The sequence below is a fragment of the Doryrhamphus excisus genome, chromosome 6, assembly GCF_030265055.1.
Source record: "Doryrhamphus excisus isolate RoL2022-K1 chromosome 6, RoL_Dexc_1.0, whole genome shotgun sequence".
Classification (NCBI taxonomy): Eukaryota; Metazoa; Chordata; class Actinopteri; order Syngnathiformes; family Syngnathidae; genus Doryrhamphus; species Doryrhamphus excisus.
This window is the reverse complement of record NC_080471.1, coordinates 18,038,428-18,060,511: the sequence shown is the minus strand read 5'-3', so window position 1 is coordinate 18,060,511 and position 22,084 is coordinate 18,038,428. Positions and strand designations below refer to the sequence as shown.

The window sequence follows — 22,084 nt, the reverse complement described above, 5'->3', positions numbered from 1 at the left end:
AATTTGATTTGCTACCCTGTGTGAATTTTAACAATGGCGACATGGCTTCACGCTGTGTGTTTTCTACAGCGCTGCACTTACGCCAGCTGCAATTGTGACAAGAGTGAAGACTGTCTGTGCGCTGTCTTCTCTTCCTATGCCCGGGCTTGTGCTTCTAATGGAGTCTTCTTGACTGACTGGAGGGCAAATGTTTGCGGTATGGACTTGTAGTTTGATACACTATACAGCAGTGGTGGGCAAATATTGAGTTAACAAAATTGTCCGTGATTGTCCAGAACATATATTTAACACACACACTATTTTATGCTTATAAATTGCCTTGAATGATTTGTCTAGGAGGCTGCACAGTGGTCATGTGGTTAGCATGCAGGCCTCACAGCTAGGAGACCCGAGTTCAATCCCACCCTCGGCCATCTCTGTGTGGAGTTTGCATGTTCTCCCCGTGCATGCGTGGGTTTTCTCCGGGTACTCCGGTTTCCTCCCACATTCCAAAAACATGCTAGGTTAATTGGCGACTCCAAATTGTCCATAGGTATGAATGTGAGTGTGAATGGTTGTTTGTCTATATGTGCCCTGTGATTGGCTGGCCACCAGTCCAGGGTGTACCCTGTACTCTCGCCCCAAGACAGCTGGGATAGGCTCCAGCACCCCTGTGACTCTTGTGAGGATAAGCGGTAGAAAATGAATGAATGAATGAATGATTTGTCTAATTTTATCTGTAAAAGTGTTATACTATCAGCTGTATGTTCTCATGTCCCTTTTTTCAGGAGCACTTTAAACATCAGACCACATCAAACTATGTCATTTAATTTTCCATTTTGTTGTTGTTTTTTTTACTAAATAAGACATCCGACTTGCAAGTCATGTTGCCAGTTTGTATGTTAAAAGTTGAAATACTTAGAAAGCAACCACTGGGCCGGATTCAAACACTTGGTGGGCTGCATGTGGTCCCCGGGCCGTAGTTTGCCCACCCCTGTTATACAGCCCCAGTTCCAGTAGATCTGTAGATCCTATGTAAAGTATGTACTGTAACCTATTTCCTAGCTTTGTCGGCTTTATTTGCGGAGAATTATAATCCAGCTAATGACAATGATCTGACCATACTTTCCTTCAGCTTCTTTCAAATTTAGTGCAGGTTCCAGGACAATATTTCTTGGAGATGTTTGTTCTGGGACGGCAGCATATAAAGCAACCTTTCTTTGCTTCTTCACTAAACAGACAAATACACCAAGAGCTGTCCAGCATCTCAGATCTTCTCATACAAACATCAACGCTGTGAGCTGACTTGTAGATCATTAAGTTCAACACTGCAGACTTGCTCCTCCGACTTCCTGCCTGTGGATGGCTGCTCCTGCCCTGAGGGTCAATACCTTAATGAATATAACGTCTGCATCCCCAAAGAGAAATGTCCCTGTCATCACAATGAGGCTATTATCAAGCCTGGGAAGTCCATCAACATTAAGGATGAGCACTGGTTAGTTGGTTAAATCAATGACTACATATTGTGATCTCTATACATACACAGTCACTATATTGCTTATTTTGTTAGTGCCTCTGTTATATTTTAAATTGTTTATGTCTTTATATAGTGTGTGCAGGAATGGGGTGCTTCATTGCCACTCTTGGAGAGCCCGCTCATCAAGTATGTTTGATTCATCCACATGATAAAATCATTTGGTTGAATATCTTCAATGCAAATCTTTCAATCTGCATGTTACAGCATGCCCTCCACACAAAGTGTTCTTCAACTGCTCGAATGCTGGCTCAGGAGAACTCGGAGTCCAATGTGCACCTTCTTGTTTAAATCTGGATAATGATGAATGTGTGAGTTATTGTTTTTTTTGTTTTTTTTAATACTGTCATGCATAAGTTTACCAACACAGCGAAGGAAAAACACTCTTTCACTGCAGTTATCTTTCTTTGTAGGACTCCAGCGAGTGCGAGTCCGGATGTCAGTGTCCTGTTGGCCGTTTTGATGATGGCAAAGGTTTCTGTGTGGAAAAATCGGATTGTCCATGTCAGCATAATGGACAACTCTATGCCTCTGGAACACAAATTCCTAATCACTGCAACACGTGGTATGGGCTTATTTAATTTTATTAATTTACAATTAAGTTGCTGTCCCTCTTCAGCTCCAAATTACACTTTTTTAAATCAAAAGATACGAGAAGAACATCACTGGCGAGCATGTTACCAATGTTGTTTGAAAGGAACATACATAAGAAAGTCTGTAATTGTCACAATTTGAAGTTTGTAAATGTTTTCTGCAGGCCCAAATAATAATAATAATAATAATACAAAATTTGTCAGCTAGACTTTGCCAAATCGCTATCATAGCATAACTACTGTGTGTGGGGCGTGGCTTGTAATGGCACAGCAGAAAGAGGACCAGCTATTTGAACATTAGCCCCCCCCCCCGCCCCCATCCCACCCCCCACCTATTCAAGGCACCTTTAATCACAGCATTAATAGCATTTATGTTTGCGGTTTCTAACCCAGCACTTGCAAAAGCGGAAAATGGAATTGTACAGAGGACAAATGCTCAGGAACATGCATTATTTATGGAAGTGGCCATTACAGTACATTTGATCAGCGAACATATGCGTTTCAAGGACACTGCAGCTATGTTGCAGTCAAGGTGAGTAGAGGTTAATATAACAAATATAGATTTTGAAATAATCATCATAACATCACTGTTTATCAAAAGACAAAATGAACAAGAACCAAAAGGAATATTGACAAGATTTCCTTTTTATGACTCTCTCTCTTTAGAACAAATGTGACAATAAAACAGCAGAGGACAACATTGGCGTCATTACAGAGAATGTACCATGTGGCTCTACGGGTACCACATGCTCAAAAACTGTCCGAATCCAGTTGGGGGTAAGAAGCATGTAGCATTTACTGTATGCACTCAATGCACTGTACATACTGTGCATACTGTGCATACCAACAAATCTACATAAACATATATTTCCTTTATGTTGCAGCGAATGGAAATTAAACTATCAAAAGGAAAATATGAAGAGGTGGACCTAGGACAAGGCAGTCAGATAAAGTACACAATAAGGAAGGTTGGCATGTATCTGGTCGTAGAATCTGCTATTGGACTCGCGGTCATGTGGGATCGCAAAACAACTGTCCGCATCCTCTTGGAACGTCAACATGGTGTAAGTTACATTTTAATTCCTATCGAGCTTCTAGTTAGAATGAATAATATCCATGTTTTATATTATTCTATGATACACAATAGATGGTACTACCTGTTGTCTTGGTTGGAGTACTCATCTGAAATAGTACAATTGTGCAAATTAATTTAGTGAGTTATTTATTTGGCTACAAAGGGAGAAGTATGTGGCCTGTGTGGAGATTTTGATGGCAACGGACGGAATGACTTCACTACTCAGGACCAGCTTCTAGTGAGCAGTGTTTTAGAATTTGCCAACAGCTGGAAAACCAGCAGCAGTTGCCCAAATGTGGAAGCAAGCCCCGATCCTTGTGTCGCAACACCAAACCGACATCACTGGGCCAAAATGATGTGCGGCATTATAAATGGAGAAACATTCAAAGAATGTCACAATAAGGTAATGACTAATTTTGGCAAGATTAACATTAGCAGTTCCGATATATTTCTAATTGGGAGTGTGATTTTTGTGACCAGGTGAATCCACAGCCTTATTATGAGAACTGTGTGAAAGACTCATGTGCCTGTGACACCGGAGGCGACTGTGAATGTTTTTGTACTGCAGTTGCAGCTTATGCTCAGGCTTGCAATGAAGCCGGTGTGTGTGTGGCATGGAGAACACCAGATATTTGTCGTAAGTGCAAAAAAAATCAAATTGTTCAAAGTACTAACTCTAAACACCCCTTTTATATTTGTTATTTTTACATGGGAAACAAAAAGTAATGATTTAATTCACACTTTAGGTCAGTATTTACAATATTTAAAAATATGTTTGTTTTCCTTCTAGCTGCCTTCTGTGATTACTATAACAACCCACATGAATGCAGGTGGCATTACAACCCATGTCATCAACCATGTTACAAGACCTGCTTAAATCTGGAGGGAATTTGTAGCAACCCCTTACCCCAACTGGAGGGTAAGAATCAACAGCAATCTTTATAAATATGCCAGAGAATTAGATGATGCAGTGAAGTTGCATGTTGGCACTGCTCATATTTTCCCTTCATTTCAACTACACATGTAATCTTTATAGAAATAGCTTTCACTTTTCACTTTCATAATCAAATGAAAATGGTTTGGATATTATTTTTCCAGGCTGTTATCCTGTGTGCCCGGAAGATAAGCCCATATTTGACGAGGAACACCAGATATGTGTCGAGGAATGTGAAGGTTGCTTTTACAACGGGACAAGATATGATGAATATGAAGTTATTTACAATGTGACTGACAACCTGGGAATGTGCTATTATGCAATATGTATAAATGCAACAGTGATATTTGGAAATGAAACCTGCTCCACTACAACAGTGCCTCCGATAACAACTTCAACTCCTGTGACTGAATCTTCTACTACCACTGAAGGACCAACTACCACCTACACAAAACCTACAGTCTCAACAACAGGACCTCCTACTACCACTGAGGAATTAACCACAACAACACAATCAACTACTCTTTCAACAGTACCTGTCACGACCACTGAAAAGTCTACACCTCAGACAGAAACTACAAGTAGGGAGCCAACCACAACCACAAAATCGACCACGCCACAAACAGAGCCTCCAACGACAACTGAAGGAAAAACCACAACAAAATCAACATCCCAACCAACAGAGCCGCCCACAACAACTGAAGTCCCAAGCACAACCCCCAAACCATTAACAACAACACCCATTGCAAGTTCAACCACCACAATATGTGTTACTGGAACAGAACAACCCCAAAACACGACTGAAGGAGTGTCCACCACTACAACGAAATCGACAATACCCCCAACAACACCTCCAACTACAACTGTGGGAACAACCACAAAATTTACTTCACCATCATCTGGACCCACCTCTACGACTCATGGCCCAAAAACCACAATATCATCTACCACAATTTCCACAACATTTGAGGAACCTGTAACTGGAACCACAGAAAGCCCGGGTACTGCTCCTGTTGTTAGCAACACTACAACACCATCCGGACTCCCTACGACAACTGAAAGACATACAACCACCACCTCCATGTCAACTACCTTGTCAGCAGAAACTGTCACAACTGAGGGTCAGACAACTACAACAAAATCTACCACCACACCGGCAAAACCCTCTACAACAACTGAAGGTCCTACTACCACAATAAAATCTACAACAACATCAGGAGGTCCCACCACAACAACTGAAGGTCCCACTACCACAATAAAATCTACAACATCAGGAGGACCCACCACAACAACTGAAGGTCCTACAACTACAACAAAATCTACCACCACAACAGCAAAACCCTCCACAACAACTGAAGGTCCCACTACCACCACAGAATATACAACTACACCAGCAGGACCCACCGCAACGACTGAAAGTCCCACAACAACAACTAAATCGACAACCACACACGCCGGACCTACAACAACGACTGAAGGTCCCACAACTACAACACAATCTACTACCACATCAGCAGGACCCACCACAACAACTGAAGGTCCCACCACGACCACAGAATCTACAACCACATCAGCAGGACCTACTACAACCACAGAGGGTCCCACTACGACAACTAAGTCTACAACCACAACAGCCAGACCCACCACAACAACTGTAGGTCCCACAACTACAACACAATCTACTACCACATCAGCAGGACCTACTACAACCACAGAGGGTCCCACTACTACAACTAAGTCGACAACCACTACAGCAGGACCCACCACAACAACTGAAGGTCCGACAACTACAACAAAATCTACCACCACAACAGCAAAACCCTCCACAACTACTGAAGGTCCCATAACAACAACACAATCTACAACCACACCAGCAGGACCTACAACAACAACTGAAGGTCCCACGACTACAACAAAATCGACAACCACACCAGCTGGACCTACAACAACAACTGAAGGTCCAACTACGACAAAGAAATCTACCACCACACCAGCAACACCCTCTACAACAAGTGAAGGTCCCACTACGACTACAGAATCTGCAACCCCACCAGCAGGACCTACTACAACAACAGAGGGTCCCACTACAACAACTAAATCTACTCCCACATCAGCCGGACCCACCACAACAACTGAAGGTCCCACAACTACAACACAATCTACTACAACATCAGCAGGACCTACTACAACAACAGAGGGTCCCACTACGACAACTAAGTCGACAACCACTACAGCAGGACCTACAACAACAACTGAAGGTCCCACAACAACAACACAATCTACTACCACATCAGCAGGACCTACGACAACCACAGAGGGTCCCACGACGACAACTAAATCTACTACCACATCAGCCGGGCCCACCACAACAACTGAAGGTCCCACAACTACAACACAATCTACTACCACATCAGCAGGACCTACTACAACAACAGAGGGTCCCACTACGACAACTAAGTCGACAACCACTACAGCAGGACCTACAACAACTGAAGGTTCCACTACCACCACAGAATCTACAACAACACCAGCAGGACCCACCACAACAACTGAAAGACCCACAACAACAACACAATCTACTACCACATCAGCAGGACCCACCACAACAACTGAAGGTCCCACCACGACCACAGAATCTACAACCACATCAGCAGGACCTACTACAACCACAGAGGGTCCCACTACGACAACTAAGTCTACAACCACAATAGCCAGACCCACCACAACAACTGTAGGTCCCACAACTACAACACAATCTACTACCACATCAGCAGGACCTACTACAACAACAGAGGGTCCCACTACGACAACTAAGTCGACAACCACTACAGCAGGACCCACCACAACAACTGAAGGTCCGACAACTACAACAAAATCTACCACCACAACAGCAAAACCCTCCACAACTACTGAAGGTCCCACAACAACAACACAATCTACTACCACATCAGCAGGACCCACAACAACAACTGAAGGTCCCACGACTACAACAAAATTGACAACCACACCAGCCGGACCTACAACGACAACTGAAGGTCCAACTACGACAAAGAAATCTACCACCACGCCAGCAACACCCTCTACAACAAGTGAAGGTCCCACTACGACTACAGAATCTACAACCCCACCAGCAGGACCTACTACAACAACAGAGGGTCCCACTACAACAACTAAATCTACTACCACATCAGCCGGACCCACCACAACAACTGAAGGTCCCACAACTACAACACAATCTACTACCACATCAGCAGGACCCACGACAACAACTGAAGGTCCCACCACGACCACAGAATCTACAACCACATCAGCAGGACCTACGACAACCACAGAGGGTCCCACGACGACAACTAAATCTACTACCACATCAGCCGGGCCCACCACAACAACTGAAGGTCCCACAACTACAACACAATCTACTACCACATCAGCAGGACCTACTACAACAACAGAGGGTCCCACTACGACAACTAAGTCGACAACCACTACAGCAGGACCTACAACAACTGAAGGTTCCACTACCACCACAGAATCTACAACAACACCAGCAGGACCCACCACAACAACTGAAAGTCCCACAACAACAACACAATCTACTACCACATCAGCAGGACCCACCACAACAACTGAAGGTCCCACGACTACAACAAAATCGACAACCACACCAGCCGGACCTACAACGACAACTGAAGGTCCAACTACGACAAAGAAATCTACCACCACGCCAGCAACACCCTCTACAACAAGTGAAGGTCCCACGACGACTACAGAATCTACAACCCCACCAGCAGGACCTACTACAACAACAGAGGGTCCCACTACAACAACTAAATCTACTACCACATCAGCCGGACCCACCACAACAACTGAAGGTCCCACAACTACAACACAATCTACTACCACATCAGCAGGACCCACGACAACAACTGAAGGTCCCACCACGACCACAGAATTTACAACCACATCAGCAGGACCTACGACAACCACAGAGGGTCCCACTACGACAACTAAATCTACTACCACCGCAGCCGGACCCACCACAACAACTGAAGGTCCCACAACTACAACACAATCTACTACAACATCAGCAGGACCTACTACAACAACAGAGGGTCCCACTACGACAACTAAGTCGACAACCACTACAGCAGGACCTACAACAACAACTGAAGGTCCCACGACTACAACAAAATCGACCACCACAACAGCAAAACCCTCCACAACAACTGAAGGTCCCACTACCACCACAGAATCTACAACAACACCAGCAGGACCCACCACAACAACTGAAAGTCCCACAACAACAACACAATCTACTACCACATCAGCAAGACCCACCACAACAACTGAAGGTCCCACTACGACAACTAAATCTACTACCACATCAGCCGGACCCACCACAACAACTGAAGGTCCCACAACTACAACACAATCTACTACCACATCAGCAGGACCCACGACAACAACTGAAGGTCCCACCACGACCACAGAATCTACAACCACATCAGCAGGACCTACGACAACCACAGAGGGTCCCACGACGACAACTAAATCTACTACCACATCAGCCGGGCCCACCATAACAACTGAAGGTCCCACAACTACAACACAATCTACTACCACATCAGCAGGACCTACTACAACAACAGAGGGTCCCACTACGACAACTAAGTCGACAACCACTACAGCAGGACCTACAACAACTGAAGGTTCCACTACCACCACAGAATCTACTACCACATCAGCAGGACCCACCACAACAACTGAAGGTCCCACGACTACAACAAAATCGACAACCACACCAGCCGGACCTACAACGACAACTGAAGGTCCAACTACGACAAAGAAATCTACCACCACGCCAGCAACACCCTCTACAACAAGTGAAGGTCCCACGACGACTACAGAATCTACAACCCCACCAGCAGGACCTACTACAACAACAGAGGGTCCCACTACAACAACTAAATCTACTACCACATCAGCCGGACCCACCACAACAACTGAAGGTCCCACAACTACAACACAATCTACTACCACATCAGCAGGACCCACGACAACAACTGAAGGTCCCACCACGACCACAGAATTTACAACCACATCAGCAGGACCTACGACAACCACAGAGGGTCCCACTACGACAACTAAATCTACTACCACCGCAGCCGGACCCACCACAACAACTGAAGGTCCCACAACTACAACACAATCTACTACAACATCAGCAGGACCTACTACAACAACAGAGGGTCCCACTACGACAACTAAGTCGACAACCACTACAGCAGGACCTACAACAACAACTGAAGGTCCCACGACTACAACAAAATCGACCACCACAACAGCAAAACCCTCCACAACAACTGAAGGTCCCACTACCACCACAGAATCTACAACAACACCAGCAGGACCCACCACAACAACTGAAAGTCCCACAACAACAACACAATCTACTACCACATCAGCAAGACCCACCACAACAACTGAAGGTCCCACTACGACAACTAAATCTACTACCACATCAGCCGGACCCACCACAACAACTGAAGGTCCCACAACTACAACACAATCTACTACCACATCAGCAGGACCCACGACAACAACTGAAGGTCCCACCACGACCACAGAATCTACAACCACATCAGCAGGACCTACGACAACCACAGAGGGTCCCACGACGACAACTAAATCTACTACCACATCAGCCGGGCCCACCATAACAACTGAAGGTCCCACAACTACAACACAATCTACTACCACATCAGCAGGACCTACTACAACAACAGAGGGTCCCACTACGACAACTAAGTCGACAACCACTACAGCAGGACCTACAACAACTGAAGGTTCCACTACCACCACAGAATCTACAACAACACCAGCAGGACCCACCACAACAACTGAAAGTCCCACAACAACAACACAATCTACTACCACATCAGCAGGACCCACCACAACAACTGAAGGTCCCACGACTACAACAAAATCGACAACCACACCAGCCGGACCTACAACGACAACTGAAGGTCCAACTACGACAAAGAAATCTACCACCACGCCAGCAACACCCTCTACAACAAGTGAAGGTCCCACGACGACTACAGAATCTACAACCCCACCAGCAGGACCTACTACAACAACAGAGGGTCCCACTACAACAACTAAATCTACTACCACATCAGCCGGACCCACCACAACAACTGAAGGTCCCACAACTACAACACAATCTACTACCACATCAGCAGGACCCACGACAACAACTGAAGGTCCCACCACGACCACAGAATCTACAACCACATCAGCAGGACCTACGACAACCACAGAGGGTCCCACTACAACAACTAAATCTACTACCACATCAGCCGGACCCACCACAACAACTGAAGGTCCCACAACTACAACACAATCTACTACCACATCAGCAGGACCCACGACAACAACTGAAGGTCCCACCACGACCACAGAATCTACAACCACATCAGCAGGACCTACGACAACCACAGAGGGTCCCACTACGACAACTAAGTCGACAACCACTACAGCAGGACCTACAACAACAACTGAAGGTCCCACGACTACAACAAAATCGACCACCACAACAGCAAAACCCTCCACAACAACTGAAGGTCCCACTACCACCACAGAATCTACAACAACACCAGCAGGACCCACCACAACAACTGAAAGTCCCACAACAACAACACAATCTACTACCACATCAGCAGGACCCACCACAACAACTGAAGGTCCCACCACGACTACAGAATCTACAACCACACCAGCAGGACCTACAACAACTGAAGGTCCCACGACTACAACACAATCTACTACCACATCAGCAGGACCAACCACAACAACTGAAGGTCCGACAACGACAACAAAATCTACCACCACAACAGCAGAACCCTCCACAACAACTGAAGGTCCCACTACCACCACAGAATCTACAACAACACCAGCAGGACTCACCACAACAACTGAAAGTCCCACAACAACAACTAAATCAACAACCACACACGCCGCACCTACAACAACGACTGAAGGTCCCACAACTACAACACAATCTACTACCACATCAGCAGGACCCACCACAACAACTGAAGGTCCCACCACGACCACAGAATCTACAACCACATCAGCAGGACCTACTACAACCACAGAGGGTCCCACTACGACAACTAAGTCTACAACCACAACAGCCAGACCCACCACAACAACTGTAGGTCCCACAACTACAACACAATCTACTACCACATCAGCAGGACCTACTACAACAACAGAGGGTCCCACTACGACAACTAAGTCGACAACCACTACAGCAGGACCCACCACAACAACTGAAGGTCCGACAACTACAACAAAATATACCACCACAACAGCAAAACCCTCCACAACTACTGAAGGTCCCACAACAACAACACAATCTACAACCACACCAGCAGGACCTACAACAACAACTGAAGGTCCCACGACTACAACAAAATTGACAACCACACCAGCCGGACCTACAACGACAACTGAAGGTCCAACTACGACAAAGAAATCTACCACCACACCAGCAACACCCTCTACAACAAGTGAAGGTCCCACTACGACTACAGAATCTACAACCCCACCAGCAGGACCTACGACAACCACAGAGGGTCCCACTACGACAACTAAATCTACTACCACATCAGCCGGACCCACCACAACAACTGAAGCTCCCACAACTACAACACAATCTACTACCACATCAGCAGGACCCACGACAACACCTGAAGGTCCCACCACAACCACAGAATCTACAACCACAACAGCCAGACCCGCCACAACAACTGTAGGTCCCACAACTACAACACAATCTACTACCACATCAGCAGGACCTACTACAACAAAAGAGGGTCCCACGACTACAACAAAATCGACAACCACACCAGCCGGACCTACAACGACAACTGAAGGTCCAACTACGACAAAGAAATCTACCACACCAGCAACACCCTCTACAACAAGTGAAGGTCCCACTACGACTACAGAATCTACAACCCCACCAGCAGGACCTACTACAACAACAGAGGGTCCCACTACGACAACTAAGTCGACAACCACTACAGCTGGACCAACCACAACAACTGAAGGTCCGACAACTACAACAAAATCTACCACCACAACAGCAAAACCCTCCACAACTACTGAAGGTCCCCCAACAACAACACAATCTACTACCACATCAGCTGGACCCACCACAACAACTGAAGGTCCCACTACGACCACAGAATCTACAACCACGCCAGCAGGACCTACAACAACAACTGAAGGTCCTACGACTACAACAAAATCGACAACCACACCAGCCGGACCTACAACGACAACTGAAGGTCCAACTACGACAAAGAAATCTACCACCACACCAGCAACACCCTCTACAACAAGTCAAGGTCCCACTACGACTACAAAATCTACAACCCCACCAGCAGGACCTACTACAACAACAGAGGGTCCCACTACGACAACTAAATCTACTACCACATCAGCTGGACCTACCACAACAACTGAAGGTCCCACGACTACAACAAAATCGACAACCACACCAGCCGGACCTACAACGACAACTGAAGGTCCTACAACTACAACAAAATCTACCACCACAACAGCAAAACCCTCCACAACTACTGAAGGTCCCACTACCACCACAGAATCTACAACAACACCAGCATTGCCTACAACGACAACTGAAGGTCCCACGACTACAACAAAATCGACAACCACATCAGCCGGACCTACAACGACAACTGAAGGTCCTACTACCACAATAAAATCTACAACATCAGGAGGACTCACCACAACAACTGAAGGTCCCACTACGACAACAAAATCTACTACCACACCAGCAGGACCCACCACAACGACTGAAAGTCCCACAACAACAACTAAATCAACAACCACACACGCCGGACCTACAACAACGACTGAAGGTCCCACAACTACAACACAATCTACTACCACATCAGCAGGACCCACCACAACAACTGAAGGTCCCACCACGACCACAGAATCTACAACCACACCAGCAGGACCTACAACAACAACTGAAGGTCCCACTACAACAACTAAGTCTACAACCACACCAGCCAGACCCACCACAACAATTGAAGGTCCCACGACTACAATTAATTGGACAACCACACCCGCTGGACCTACAACAACAACTCAAGGTCCCACAACTACAACACAATCGACTTCCACATCAGCAGGACCCACCACAACAACTGAAGGTCCCACTACGACCACAGAATCTACAACTACACCAGCCAGACCTACAACAACAACTGAAGGTCCCACTACCACAATAAAATCTACAACATCAGCAGGACCCACCACAACAACTGAAGGTCCCACTACGACCACAGAATCTACAACTACACCAGCCAGACCCACCTCAACAACTGAAGGTCCCACGACTACAATTAATTGGACAACCACACCCGCTGGACCTACAACAACAACTGAAGGTCCCACGACTACAACAAAATCGACAACCACACCAGCCGGACCTACAACCACAACTGAAGGTCCCAGTACCACAATAAAATCTACTACCACACCAGCAGGACCCATCACAACAACTGGAGGAACCACGACTACAACAAAATCTACTTCCACACCAACAGGACCGACCACAACAACTGAAGGTCCCACTACGACAACAAAATCGACAACGACAACAGAAGGTCCCACTACTACAATAAAATCTAGTACTACACCAACACCAACTGAAGGTCCCACTACCACAATAAAATCTACAACATCAGGAGGACCCACCACAACAACTGAAGGTCCCACTACTACAACAAAATCTAGTACCACACCAACAACAACTGAAGGTCCTACTACTCCAGGTCAAACTACAGTATGCTTCTGTGTTATAAATGGCAAGCATTATAGACCAGGTAAGATCATAATTATCATCAAACAGTCTTCATACAATCAACTGTCAGATTATGTTTTTGTTTATTAACGTCTTCGACATCTTTTTCAAGGGGAAGTCATTCTAGACATGGAACACATTGGATCCGGGATATGTCTCACTATGATATGTTCAGATATTTGTGAGATTAACAATAAGACCGAAGCTTGCTGGACCACACCCTTGCCAAAACCTACACCCTCTGTTCCGACCTGCCCAGACTGGGAAGTCGCAGTAAGAACTGTCATTTATCTTGGACATAATCAGATATTATTCTGATATAGTATTAAGGAGATTTGTTATACAGGTTGTTAAATTGTTTTTCTTATTTTTTTCAGCAAAATGAGACCTTCTTGTTATGTAACTGCACTATGGCTAGATGCATTGAAAACAACACAATAGAAATAATTCCCTATGAATGCCCACCCTTAAAGAATATCACTTGTTCCAATGGAAAGAAACCTGTTCTTGTTTCTGATAAAGACCACTGCTGCCATCAGTACGCTTGTGACTGTAAGCAATTTCTGACTAATTGATCCGTCACTAGATTTTTGTTCGTATTTGTATACAATTTTTACATATTCTTCTTTATTTTCAGGTGAATGTAAAGGCTGGGGAGATCCTCATTATATTACATTTGATGGAATGTACTACAACTATCAGGGAAATTGTACTTATGTCCTTATGGAGGAGATGAAACCAAGACATTACTTGAAGATTTATATTGACAACATCTACTGCGATCCTAGTAAACATGTTTCCTGCCCAAGATCATTAATTATATCCTATATCTCAGAGGTGATTGTCCTTAAGAGTCAAAATCTTGTTGGAGCAGCAGAGCTGGAGGTAATTAAAAAAAATGTTTTGCATCAACATTTTCTAGGAGTGTAATTTTAATTGATACATGATCATATTAATTGTTTTTTGACACAGCCCATTTTTACAAACTATGTTTTTTTTTATTAACCCTGTTTATATTTGATCGTCTTAGGCATTCAAAGATGAAAAACGCTTGCAAATTCCCTATATACAAAACGGAATTAAGATCTTCTATTCTGGCATCACCATGGTTGTGGAGATTGTGCCTTTGGAAGCAACGATTACTTTTGGACTGAGTGATTTTACAGTCAATCTACCTTATAAATATTTTGGCAGCAACACTCAAGGCCAATGTGGTAAGCCTTTTATTCAAGTAAATGATCTACTCATTACCATAATTCCCCAATGGTTCTGTAAAATATTACAATGGCACCCCTGGTGTTCATCACTGGCATGGCATCATTTGTATAACAATATTTTGTGTCTGCCATCAGGAACATGCAACAACAACAAAGCAGATGACTGCATGTTGCCTGGCGGCCAGTTAGTGCAAAACTGTGGCATAATGGCTGACTTTTGGCCTGCACAAGACATTTATCAACCAAACTGCCAGATACCGTCTGTGATCCCAACCGGTACACCTGAACCCCCACCCACATTGACTCCGTGCAAGCCGGACTCTGACTGTGATCTGCTTCTGAGCAGGTAAATCATTGTTGTGGTTAGATGTCTTTGTAATAGTCTTTCGCCATCATTTTTTGACTCTGGATTTTCTTCCGCAGTGTCTTTGAAGAGTGCCATCCATTTGTGGATCCAGACAATTACTTTCAAGGCTGTGTTTTTGACAGTTGCCATGTGTCCAACCCAGCGGTAGAATGCACAAGTTTGCAGACCTACGCTGCCGCTTGTGTTCAGGCCGGCGTTTGTCTACACTGGAGGAATCATACCACCCACTGTGGTAAAAATCAACCCAGTTTGTTTGGAGTGTAACAAGAGCTTTTTGGCACATTTCATAGTTTACGATGTGTGACCAAAAAGTAGGGTCGTTTTTTTGGTCTACAGATCATTTTTATTGGCCTTCAGCGTATTGTAAAAAAAAAAAAAAAAAAAAACATTATTAATGAGATACAGTCGTCCCTCACAATATCGCAGTGTGATTATCGGTCGTTTTTTCAGAAATTAATTAATAAATGGTCGCTGTGTCATGGACATTACCTTATATTACATTACCTTAATACTACATGAAGTTAAAAAAAAGTGAAGTTCTGTGTGAAAGTGGTACGTTTTTGGCTTCTTAAAAAAATACATTCAAGGCTAATTAGTTAGCTTCCTACTTAGCTTGCTAGTTAGCTTGCGGCCGTCTTGAGTCCCTGCAGCATAAGAGTTGGTGTAAACAATGACTAATCGGAGGTGAGTACATGAGTGTTATTTCATGTTTACAGGGCTCTAATGTTGTTAAAAAAAACATGTATAAAGTCATAAACAGGATTTCTATGTGCAATGGAAAATATTTCATTTAACATTGAATCCTATATCGCAGTCGAATCTGGAACCAATTAACTGTGATAAACGAGGGACAACTGCATTGAGTTGGATATCACTATTTTTTTGTCACATAATACTCAAAGCTCATATCGTTTCATACATACATTTAATGTAAATAAGTAGCTTCATTGAACGCACATCCTCCCCTTGGTGGAAGTAGTTTGGTACCGTGATATACACCATGAAAGAGAAATAGCCATGTTGAATTGAATTGTTTGTTCTTCACATCCAGAAAGTGACTGTCCATCTGACAAAGTCTACAAACCATGTGGTCCTGTTGAACCGCCAACATGTGAAGACAGGTAAAATACAATACTTCGTTTTTAGGTTACTGTGCATTAGTTGTAAGGGAGACGGTTCTTTGGGCTCAGCTCCCTTAAAGAGACGGCTCTTTTGGTCCATTTTTGTCGGCTTGTCCAATCACATTATGGCAAGATAATGCTAATGGTAATGGTTTTATTTCATTTGAACATGCATCATATTACAATTGAATGCATCACATAATCAGTTCACAGTTCCACATGTCCAAAAGGAGTAGGAAGAAACAAAGCTTATTAAATCCTACCCCTCCATCTGGTACTTTTTTTGTTCACTTCCTGCTTTCCTAATATAGTTTTGTTTTTTTTTGCCACGTACCGAAGTAGGAGGTGATATGAGCATCCAATGACATAATGGGTACCATAGTAAGTGTCAATATAGTGATATATATAGCACATCATGACTGGTTCAAGACTCTTCATCCTTGTATTTAGCAAACATCAACTACTTGTATTGTTTCTTGAATTGGCTCATCGTTGTGCATTGTTTGAGGGTCTTACTCAATCCATTCCATAGTTTGATTCCACATACTGAAATGCTATGGCTTTTTAACATAGTCCTAGCATATAAGTGTTTCAAATGTAGTTCTTCCCTGAGATCATATTTCTCCTCTCTTGTAGAGAAGTATTGATGATGAACTATATCAGCAAGTTGAAGTATTTGTCATTTTAGAAATAAGGAGTTAGTATGTTCTCTGTTGGCGGCATTATGAATTATCCTTACTGACCTTTTTTGCAGTACATTTAGCGAGTGAAGATTACTTTTATAGTTATTACCCCATATTTCCACACAATAAGTAAGATATGGTAGAACCAGAGAGCAATAAAGAGTGTGGAGTGATTTCTGATTGAGAACAAATTTTACTTTGTTCAATATTTAAATATTTTTGGCCACCTTATGTTGTATATTTGTAATATAGAGGTTTCCAGTTCATATTTTCATCTATTGTGATCCCCATAAATGTATTTATTTATATAAGAGTCAGTGTGCTCTGACCAGAAGGAAGCAGTATTAATATTGACTCATTCTTTTGTGCAGTCCTAATGTACCAACGCTGGACTTCGTCACTGAAGGATGCTTTTGTCCTGAGGGAACAAAGCTCTTCAACAAAGAATCAGGCATATGTGTTGATAAGTGCGGTAAGCTTATCTTTTACCCGCTAATTCACCGCTACTAATAAATCAAGTCTAATGGGCTTTGCTCATATCCCAACAGGATGTCTTGATCCTGAGGGTATTCCTCGTGAGGTGAGTCGGGTCGTGTTGAGTTCAAATCACTCTGTGATTATTTCAGTCATTCAATGTACCGTCTTTGTCAGTTTGATGAAAGGTTTGAGTACAAATGCCAAAACTGCATTTGCGAGGAGACCACCAAGGCCATCACATGCGTGCCTAAGGCGTGCCCATCATTACCTGTAGCCAACTGCACAGGTCCTGGCTTCGTCACTGTCAACGAGACCAATCCGGCGGACCCTTGCTGTGCCATCTTAGTTTGTCGTAAGATGTGTAGCGCCGCTGGACATTTACTTCTCGTCTGTTTATAGTGCAGGTGATCTAAGGCATCATTTTGTCCATCATGTCCACAGGATGTCACAGCAACACGTGTCCAGTCATAGACATGGTGTGTCCAGTTGGATATACTGTAGTTGTCCGTGTGCCTGAGGGGAAATGCTGTCCAGAACACACATGTGGTGAGCTCCTAGTTTCATCGTTTTACATTTTCATCACCTCATCATTGAATAACCTCATGGTAAACATTGGAATATGCTCATTCTAGAACCGAAAAGGGTTTGTGTCCACAAAGACACTGTATACCAGGTAATTCATTCAATCAATTTTTTAAATACATATAAAAATAAATATTAATATTTTTGATATTATTGATATATATAATATTATTATATATTATTTCTTTTAATTAAAAAATAATTTATTAAAATATTTTTTAATAAAATAATGTATTAAAAATATATCTTTTAAATTTTTTATTATTTTTATTTTGTAAATATTTATTAAATATTTTTCTTCTCCATTTATTTATTATATTATATTATATATATCATTAAATATTATTTCATAATCCCTGCTGCATCAGAAATCCTGATCTCTTTTATTTTGTAGCCCGGTGATATGGTCCCTGTGGTTCCATGTCAGGATTGTGTTTGTACCAACGATGTGGACCCCCTAACTGGTTTATTAATAATAACCTGCAAGATGCAGCAATGTCGAGAACAATGTGAACAGGTAAGCGAAAATAAATGTAGCCACCTTACCTCAAATTTGCTCTTTTTAATTCATATGTAAAATAATCTGCTGTTGACTGGCGAGAAATGACAAAGGAAAGTGTCAAAATATTTAACTATGTGTATTATTTGGAGATGGTTATGAATATATGATATTTGTATTGTTTTATATATCCCTCTCATGACTGGATAATTACAAGGAAATACAACCAGGATTCCAAAGGATCCTGGTAGGAGGGAAGAACCAGAAGATTTCAAACAAGGATTTTTTTTTTAATTTGAGCTAAGCTAATTTAGCAACGATAACTTCAGTTATATTAGAAGGCAAATTGAAACTTTGGTCTCTTCACTGAGAGAGTAAACAGAGTGGTTTAAGCTGCACTAGCAGTTTAAAAATACCCATTCACTCAATTAAAAATAACTTTTAACTGTTAATGTGGACAAAAATATATAAGTATAAAAGTATATAAGTAAAACAAAGGTTTATAACAATCATACATTCTTTTTCTTAGGGTTACAACTACGTTAAAGTCGAGAAAAATGACTGCTGTGGAAGATGTATTCAGACACACTGCATCTTAAACATTCACGGAACTGAACAGCTCCTGAAGGTGAGTTAGATGTCTCTGACTTTCATTTTTTTGTATTATATTTCCTTTTATAGCTATATAAAAAGCAATATGAAGTTGCGTAATCACGATGTACAATGTATGTGCTTGCCTCCAGCAAGGAGATACGTGGTCACCACCAGATGATAGGTGTGAGCATTACACCTGTGTAAAAAGTAATGAGACATTAACAGCCGTCGGCACGCGCATTTTGTGTCCACCATTCCAACAAAGCAACTGCCACCCTGTGAGTTTATCCTACAACCACTTCCTGGAAAAGAGCTGACAATGTCGGAAATTTTATGTTATGTTTCCTTCATTTAGGATACAATTCAAACTGCAGCAAATGGCTGTTGTAAAATCTGTGAGTATTTGTTTATTTTTTGTTTATTGTTTGTTTTCCTGGTGGTCACGTCAGTAAACAAAAACTATTGTGATTCTCTTTTAAAAAAAAGGTGTGGAGCGGGAGAAGGCATGCAAGCCGGTGGCCACTAAAAAGTATATCACACACAAGAACTGTCAGTCTGTAGAGGAGGTCGACATTCCATATTGTGAAGGTTCCTGCAACACTTACACAAAGTAGGTTTAAACACAACTTTGTCACTGATTTTTTTTGTTTTCATATACGTACATATTTATTTTGAGTCCCACCTCTCCTCCTACAGATACTCAGAAGAGGCGTCCGCTGTGCAGCCAACCTGCTCCTGCTGTAAGGGGGTCCGGTACAGCAATCGCACTGTTGACTTGCTGTGTTTGAATGGAGATGTGCTTCCTTACTCCTACATTCACGTGGATGAGTGTAGTTGCGCTCTCAGCGACTGCAGCAGACCTGCGGGAGCTCCCGCTAGGAGGAGGAGAAGCTTTACTCTTTTGTGATTTTAAAATCACATTTATGGATGCTAGAAAACCCTCTTCCATGCCCTTTGAGACAAAAGTGGTCTCAAAAAAAATCTTTATCTGCATTTCCTTGAATAAAAGCACAGCAACTCATGTGTCTTGTTGATATCTTTTCTCCCAACACTATTCTGTGTGTAAACGGCAAGGGAACTATTTAGATTTAGATCAATTTCCAGTAGGGGCTGCACGGTGATCAAGTGGTTAGCCCAAAGGCCTCACAGCTAGGAGACCCGAGTTCGATTCCTCCGCCTCGGCATGTTCTCCCCGTGCATGCGTGCGTTTTCTCTGGGTACTCCGGTTTCTTCCCACATTCCAAAAACATGCTAGGTTAATTGGTGACTCCAAATTGTCCATAGGTATGAATGTGAGTGTGAATGGTTGTTTGTCTATATGTGCCCAGTGATTGGCTGGCGACCAGTCCAGGGTGTACCCCGCATCTCACCTGAAGACAGCTAGGATAGGCTCCAGCACCCCCTGCGACCCTCGTGAATGAAAATCTGAGCTAAGCTAATTAGAAAATGAATGAATTAGAGCATAGAAAACCTGTTTAGGACTTTCTAAATACAGTATTTAACATCATTAGTGCTTGTAAACAGGAAATAACATCCCTATAATCATGTTCATGCTCCTATTTATTGTTTACACAATTGTTTACACAATGCTGCAATGACTTGAGACGGCAAGCTAACGATGTAACCAGTTAGCCTCAAATCAATTTCATCTAAATTTACCACTTCCACACAGAAAGGGAGAAGAACTTTTTTTCACTCTATTATGTCGGACATCATGCAGTGTTAAGGTAATATAATGTAAGGTAATATCTGTTTTGTGTCATTATAGCTACTGAATGACCAGAATACTACACCATCATCGACCACAAAACTGCAGTCATTTATTAATTAATGAATTTCTGAAAAACTGCTGTCCTGCAAGGGAGAAATAATCGAACTATGATATTGCGAGGGATGACTTTCCTGCTATTGAAGCTGTCCACTGATTACGATATTAATCTTACATGTATACTATAATTCTGTCCTTTGAGATTATATAATAATCACTGCCATCACTGGAGTCTTGCTGACATTTTGAGTCATGGCCGTGTTTTTTCCGACTAGAACATTTAGATTAAAGTTCAAATTGTAGTTTTAGGAGTTCAACATTGGATGTTCCACTGTATTCTGTAGTTGATCTCGCGTGGCTGCATGCTTGATGATACTAGCGATACCTCGTCCCGTAAGTCTTTGGCTAATATTTAGTCAATGTATGGTTCACTGATTTACACAGAAGCCTTATTAAGACACGAACACCTCACTACACAAAGAGGAACAGCCCACTGCTTAAAAAGTTCTGGTTGAATGAGAACAGCATACTCATCTTGTTTAAATACCAATACGTCTCCATCCTTGTAACCAGGAAGGACACAAACAAAGGAGCACCGTAAGGATCCCATACATTCCCACATCGGCCTCAGCTATACATACGGCACTACCATTTCAAATGTTTATTTTACTTACATACAGGAGGATGTACGGTGATGTTAAAGGATTGGTGAGCATCGGTGATGCGTCAATCAGAATAGGACATGACGTGT

General features: G+C 43.0%; 1 protein-coding gene and 1 long non-coding RNA gene across 5 annotated transcripts in view; one reads left to right on the top strand and one right to left on the bottom strand.

Moving 5' to 3' along the window:
• Positions 1 to 20,568, top strand: part of LOC131130931 (mucin-2-like) — a 29,037-nt gene extending 8,469 nt beyond the window's left edge. For 2 of the 4 annotated variants that reach the window (XM_058075103.1, XM_058075105.1), the window contains 30 exons: positions 70 to 196; positions 1,219 to 1,474; positions 1,590 to 1,642; positions 1,721 to 1,824; positions 1,927 to 2,078; positions 2,500 to 2,638; positions 2,773 to 2,883; positions 2,991 to 3,170; positions 3,345 to 3,584; positions 3,662 to 3,818; positions 3,972 to 4,100; positions 4,280 to 14,047; positions 14,138 to 14,298; positions 14,403 to 14,577; positions 14,663 to 14,910; positions 15,056 to 15,239; positions 15,378 to 15,588; positions 15,666 to 15,841; positions 16,661 to 16,730; positions 17,785 to 17,885; positions 17,962 to 17,993; positions 18,065 to 18,242; positions 18,332 to 18,436; positions 18,523 to 18,563; positions 18,867 to 18,989; positions 19,501 to 19,599; positions 19,715 to 19,843; positions 19,921 to 19,960; positions 20,052 to 20,175; positions 20,262 to 20,568. In XM_058075103.1, the coding sequence (XP_057931086.1) occupies positions 70 to 196; positions 1,219 to 1,474; positions 1,590 to 1,642; positions 1,721 to 1,824; positions 1,927 to 2,078; positions 2,500 to 2,638; positions 2,773 to 2,883; positions 2,991 to 3,170; positions 3,345 to 3,584; positions 3,662 to 3,818; positions 3,972 to 4,100; positions 4,280 to 14,047; positions 14,138 to 14,298; positions 14,403 to 14,577; positions 14,663 to 14,910; positions 15,056 to 15,239; positions 15,378 to 15,588; positions 15,666 to 15,841; positions 16,661 to 16,730; positions 17,785 to 17,885; positions 17,962 to 17,993; positions 18,065 to 18,242; positions 18,332 to 18,436; positions 18,523 to 18,563; positions 18,867 to 18,989; positions 19,501 to 19,599; positions 19,715 to 19,843; positions 19,921 to 19,960; positions 20,052 to 20,175; positions 20,262 to 20,472 (13,824 nt within the window). In that variant the 3' untranslated portion in view covers positions 20,473 to 20,568. The remainder of the gene's footprint in view (positions 1 to 69; positions 197 to 1,218; positions 1,475 to 1,589; positions 1,643 to 1,720; positions 1,825 to 1,926; positions 2,079 to 2,499; positions 2,639 to 2,772; positions 2,884 to 2,990; positions 3,171 to 3,344; positions 3,585 to 3,661; positions 3,819 to 3,971; positions 4,101 to 4,279; positions 14,048 to 14,137; positions 14,299 to 14,402; positions 14,578 to 14,662; positions 14,911 to 15,055; positions 15,240 to 15,377; positions 15,589 to 15,665; positions 15,842 to 16,660; positions 16,731 to 17,784; positions 17,886 to 17,961; positions 17,994 to 18,064; positions 18,243 to 18,331; positions 18,437 to 18,522; positions 18,564 to 18,866; positions 18,990 to 19,500; positions 19,600 to 19,714; positions 19,844 to 19,920; positions 19,961 to 20,051; positions 20,176 to 20,261) is intronic. The other 2 variants (XM_058075106.1, XM_058075104.1) reach the window with 2 other exon arrangements.
• LOC131130973 (uncharacterized) overlaps positions 1,806 to 22,084 on the bottom strand; it is a 45,117-nt gene continuing 24,838 nt past the window's right edge. Inside the window, exon 4 of the long non-coding RNA XR_009130126.1 lies at positions 1,806 to 1,991. This is a non-coding gene — a long non-coding RNA (uncharacterized LOC131130973). The remainder of the gene's footprint in view (positions 1,992 to 22,084) is intronic.